The sequence below is a fragment of the Anarhichas minor genome, unplaced genomic scaffold (assembly GCF_050575085.1).
Source record: "Anarhichas minor isolate MPS153535 unplaced genomic scaffold, ASM5057508v1 ptg000032l, whole genome shotgun sequence".
NCBI lineage: Eukaryota > Metazoa > Chordata > Actinopteri > Perciformes > Anarhichadidae > Anarhichas > Anarhichas minor.
The window spans coordinates 2,171,747-2,177,500 of record NW_027466478.1 but is presented as its reverse complement, the minus strand read 5'-3'; the positions used below and the strand labels follow the sequence as shown (position 1 = coordinate 2,177,500).

Sequence of the window (5,754 nt, the reverse complement as noted above, 5' to 3'; positions counted from 1 at the left end):
CACATGAATTCATGCCCAACAATGATGTTAACAGAGAGAATAGAGCTGAAACAAGTGGTTTAATAACACAGATGAAGTCCATGCTCACTCATTTCTCTTGTTAGAAGATGACAAGAATATAATATCTTAGCTTTTTTGATTGACATCACTTCACACCTGAATTAACTAAATTTAAAGTTCCAGGGCAATTCAGTTCAGTTCATTATTAAAAGATGAAGTACTTCATTTTAAGATGCACATTTTTCAAAAGCTTTCTGTTATGTAATATATTCTTGAATGCATCGCTTATTTTACTTGAAGTGAGAGAGTATTTATTTAGTATTAGATTATGTATTATTTATAATTCATCCAGTTCAATTTGAAATCTGACAATGTTGACAGACGTTAATACAACTGTTGAAAGAAATTAAAGCTGCTAGAATGGCCCAGCCAATCAGCTGACTTGAATCCAATAGAAAATCTATGAAAGAACTAAAGATCAGAGTTCATAGAAGAGGCCCACGGAACCTTCAATATTTGAAGAGTGTTTGTGTGGAAGAATGGGTCAAAACCACACCTGAGCAATGCATGCGCCTAGTTTCTCCATACAGGAGGCGTCTTGAAGCTGTCATTACCATCAAAGGCTTTTGTACGAAGTATTAAATCAATTTCAGTAAGCCTGTTCAATACTTTTTCCCTGTGTCATTCCATTTTATTACACATAACTTAATTTCTGAACTTATTTGTTTGGATTTATTTGTATGTATGGATTACTTGGGTTGTTACCGACATCTGGTGAAAAGTTCATGTCTATAGAAATATATTTACTGAGAACAATGGTGACGTGTTCAATACTTATTTTACCCGCTGTATATTTTGACATCAGTGTTGGGAACAAAAAGGAGCGTGCTTGAGTTATCAGCATTTAAGAAAACTAAATTATTGACATCAATAGAATTATTAATGTCAGTAAGATTATTAATAATAACGGGGCACCACCCTGCGAACAGGGACCAATAACCAAACGATAAACTAAGTCTCATAATTAGTGTTCACTCACAATGTCAATAGTCTGAGTTCTATTACACATTCAGAGTGAAAGTGAAGGTTTGAGTTCGAGCACAGACCACATATACAGCTATTATTACAATACATGCACAAAGTAATCACAGACAGCTGCTCTTTAAAGTATAACAGAGTTTATTATGTTCTAATAATAATGATCTCGTCAACTAATATCTAAACTAACAACAACTATACATTTATGAGCACACTATCTAAAATGAACAAACTATGGTAAGGGGTGTGTGTGTGTGCATGCAGTGTGTGTGTAAGGGGGGAGGAGCGAGAGAACAGCTCAGACAACGTATGACGTAATCTGAAACATGGCGACGTCTCTCGTGAGACCACCAGATGGCACGAGGCTCTACAATGGCGGTAGACAATAGAGACCTCGTTAGCTACACGTGTCTGAAGCCGTTAGCGCAACCCCGGAGCTACATTAGCTTAAAGCTATATGTGTGTGTGGGTTAGTAAAAGAAGAGCGAAAGCAAAGAAAACAAAAAGGGGTCCTCCAAAAACAGATTAAGATCCTCCCCGCCGCGGTGGAGTACGGAAGATTGTTCTCTCAGCTACAGAAGCACAGCCAGCGACTCTTTGTCACAGCCGCGGTTCTGACCTCTGAACTGATGAGAAACAACTTCCGCCTCCGCAAGCGGTGAATTATCTCAACACGATAGTAGCATGAAATACACAGTAACTTCTACACAACACTAACGATCAAACAAGATAATAAAACACAATAGCCTAAATCTAGCCCAGACACCGTAAGTAGCTTACTATGAGGGGATTTAGTGGTTTAATCGATCGGTCCTCTGGCGGCGCGGCTCCGTGCAGCGCTGTGATAAAACTCTCGGTGCGTCAGAGAATGTCTTCGGCTCAGTAAGGGAATTTCCCGTCCTTACAGCTAGCACGAAGTCGACTTGGGTGGAGAGGAGAAATGTGCCTCTCTCTCTCAAGAAGTCCGTTTCTTCACTTCTGCAGGAAAATGGTTCGCTTCCTCGTCCAGGATGCGAACAAAAACAAAACAAACAAACAGTCCAGCAGATACGTCCAGCGAATCTAAAACTGTTAAACCTAGGATTTTCTTTTAAAATAGCAAACGTTGCGTGCGTGCTTTCGTGCACCGACCGAGGTGATCAAGAAAAAGCGGTGTATTCAAGGGGGCTCGGTAGTTTTGTAAGAGAGCTGCTTCCGGCCGTGAAACTGGAAGTCCTGCCTCGGCATCCCTGGTCTCGTCCAATTAGACCGCAGTGTTGCATTGTGCGACGAGTTCACGACTTAATGTGAACTTCTTGCAAGTGGGGGTCTTGGTTTCTATCAACCTCAAATCAGGATGAACCCTTGCCTGGCAAAAAGGGAAGGCCCGATTCTCGTTTCAGAGCACATGTCGAGGCCACATGGTCAGACCCCAACATCAGTTCATTATGAAACTGTGGTGGGCTGCCACACTTTAGATAGTTAATGAGAAACATTGCACTGCTAAGTAAATGAAGATGTGCACATATGTACTTCCATCAACAAATGAATCAGCAACCCATCAAATAAATGCAATATATGTAGCAGGTTTTTGATGTCTTTTCAAGACAGCAGGTATACTGTATTTCAGATTGGAGCAGTAAGACTCACCATCTTTAGCTGCATCTTTGCCTTCTTCTTTCTGGTAGCAGTGTTTAAACCTCATCAGACAGCAGGTCCCGTCCTGTCCTGCAGCAATCACACCATTACCTACAGCCATGTTCATGGTGGCCCGGGTGTCCGTGTCATGAGAGTGAAGGAGACTGGCACTGTACTGGTGCTCTCCAACCAGCCGGAGATCCAGGAAGTGCTGAAACACAGTCAAGAGTCTGCTACTACTGCTACTCTCATAACGCATGGATCCAGAATCCCATTCATACACTCAACCCAAACATGTTCTAGTGTTGACACTGCAATTTGAGTACCATTAACATGACTTTTGCGAAACACATTTCCTATATAATCATATCAGAACCTCTTCTGCTGTATTCTACGGTGGTTCTGAAAACGCAACACTCTACAACTTAAGAAAACCCATGAAAATAGACAAAAACAAAAGCAAATGAAGAAAATTAGACAGCATAGCGCGTTTAGAAAACAGCTGAAAAGACAGAAAAAATATATTTTCAGAAAACACAACCAAACACACAACACACCCTGTTTTTCTCTTACTTATTTTTTGGCTGTGTGCTTAACGTTAGTGTCGGTGTGCGGTCGACATAGAACGTAGCAGTGCTCAAGACACTAACCTGCTGATTCGAGTGAAGGGGGTTAGCCTCAAAGTTAGCAACAACTTGGGCTCAGACTCCCTTTAGGTGGGCTCACCTTTAAGGTGGACTAGCAATTCCGAGCCTAACAACTGTTTTGGCCAAAATCCTGAAACACTTGATCCTCAGTACTTACCACAGCATTCTTTATGCCCGTCTTGGAAGCCCCCCCTCCCCCTGCTGTGATCACCAGCCCTGTTTTAGGGTCCACTTTAATGGAGTATAAGGGAAAGGGGGCTCTGTACAGATCTGGCACCCTCCTCTTCCCCATTGTTGTTGTGCAAGTCACTCACACGTCTTCATAAAACTGCTGCATCAACAACACCTGAGGAAAACAAAAGTGTTAGTTTATCTGCGACATCCTCTTTCCTCTGTAATCAATTCATCAATCAACAGCAAATTAAATGACTGTTTTAAAAAACTACTTTTAGACATTTTTCAAACAGAAATATCAACCATTCTCTGGTTGCTGCTTTTCCATTGTGAAGACTTGCTGCTTTTCTCTGTTGTGAATTGAATATATTTATTTATTTAGATTTTGAACTATTAGTGAGTAAATATAAGACATCTTCACACACCATATTGGGATCTGGGAAATAGTGATGTCACTTTTTTCACTGTTTTCTGACGTTTCATGGCCCAACTGATTAATGTGAAAAGACTCAGCAGATGAATAAACAATAAAAATGAATATATTATTCAAGTACAAATAATACACACATGATTTGAGCTGAGTTGCGCCTTTACTCCTACGTAGGGCTTAGAGATAATGGAAAAATAAATCAGAAGTCTACTTATTATTACTGATATTATCACAATATCTGGTGTAGAACAGCACATGTCAATTGTCTAGTTCAGGGTTTTATTCTATATATAGAACCCCCCTGAAGGTAGGCCTGTTGTGTTGCACTGTGTTAGCTTATGCTTGTTGGAAGTTACCTACTGAATATTTACAGTACTACCCTATGATACTATATCACTGTACGGGCAAGAGACAACGACGTGTAAGAAATATTTAGGAATGCGTCACACGATCTGTATATGAAGTCAGATTTAATTTTTATGAACCGAGACTTGAATATAACGTTAACTGTGTCAGACTTTGCTTGGTGTCGCTGTAGTCTGGTCTGTAGAGAGGACCGTTACTGTAACGTTAATTCATTGGTGAAGTTAGTTGGGTCTCAGCAGCTAGGCTAACATTATGAGCACTGTCAGCGCCTTCATGGGGTAAACACCAAATATAACACTTGTGAATAACATAAACCTTTCTGTTTTCAGCAATAACGTCCGAAAACTCCAACTACGTTACAACCCATAAGTTATTGAATGTGAGAACGACGATGTCAACATCGTTTAGCTGAAGCTAATGGCTACAGTTAGCACTACAGCCTGCTGTGCTATCCTGCTATAGCGCTTGCCAGTGATTTAATTAAGAGTCACCTACTTGTGCAATTGGCCCGGTTTGTCTTCTGTTATTTGAGCAGGTAGTTACCGAAGTACCAAATCAGAGGATTTCATAGTAGGCTTGCAATGAAGAGGGAGTGCTAAGAGTTAGTAGCTACCGTAGACGAAACGCTAGGTCCAGGCAGCTCGACAGCCACTTCCCTACCAACACGTCAGCAACGTAGGGTAACGTAGCGTAATGTAGCAGTTTACGCTGCGTTCTGACGTTACCACTCGATCGCTGGAGTATGGAAGCCCATTTCTGTCACTGTGACGAAAAAAATAAACATCCTGTAGGTCATTGTTGGAATGCTGTTAAGCATTCCAACTATTGTTCTTCGAATCTTTATTGTTGGAATGCTGTTAATTTTATTTAATAAACAAGAGAAGCTAGAACAGTTGCAAACTGAATTACTCTATCGATATCAATATGTCCCCAGGGCAGAGTTCTCACAAGGCCCACTAAATAGCCCAGCCCAGCTGGTAAACTACCCAGAGTGGTAACGGCGCGAACTCTGGCAAAAACCCTCTGGAACTAAGCCTATATTTAAAAGTCTCTGTCCGAAAGTTTAAATGTCCAGTATCAGCCTCTGTGATTGGCCGAAATTCAATAGCCCCTCCTGGCTTGGGGCAGTTATCATCTCAGTGTTTGGTTGAAGTCGTCCGGACTCCTCCTCAGGTCCTGGTGGTCAGTTGTCCACCCCTCTGTCCTCTGCTGCACCTCTGTAAAGTCTCACTCAAAATGTTCCCTTTCTGACCCTCAAAACTATTCATACAGTGTTTTAATACCTTTAGTGACTATACTTCTATGGTTTAATACATTCAATGAGTAAAATACTGTAACATAATATCCTCTACAAGTAAGAATATTGTAAACATAATACATTCCATTAGTAAATAGTTTGTGACTTTTTAACCTATTTTGACATTATTATTATTGTGACACTTCTACTCACCACTAGGGGTGTTATTTAATCCTACTTATAAT

The 5,754-nt window shown here is 40.7% G+C and overlaps 1 protein-coding gene across 1 annotated transcript in view; it reads right to left on the bottom strand.

The window, feature by feature from the left end:
* Positions 1-4,950, bottom strand: part of preb (prolactin regulatory element binding) — a 24,610-nt gene extending 19,660 nt beyond the window's left edge. Inside the window, exons 1-3 of the mRNA XM_076105350.1 lie at positions 4,768-4,950; positions 3,460-3,648; positions 2,668-2,866 (exon numbers count right to left, since the gene is read on the bottom strand). Coding sequence (XP_075961465.1) covers positions 2,668-2,866; positions 3,460-3,594 — 334 coding nt within the window. The 5' untranslated portion in view covers positions 3,595-3,648; positions 4,768-4,950. The remainder of the gene's footprint in view (positions 1-2,667; positions 2,867-3,459; positions 3,649-4,767) is intronic.
* Between the last annotated feature and the right edge of the window lie 804 nt (positions 4,951-5,754).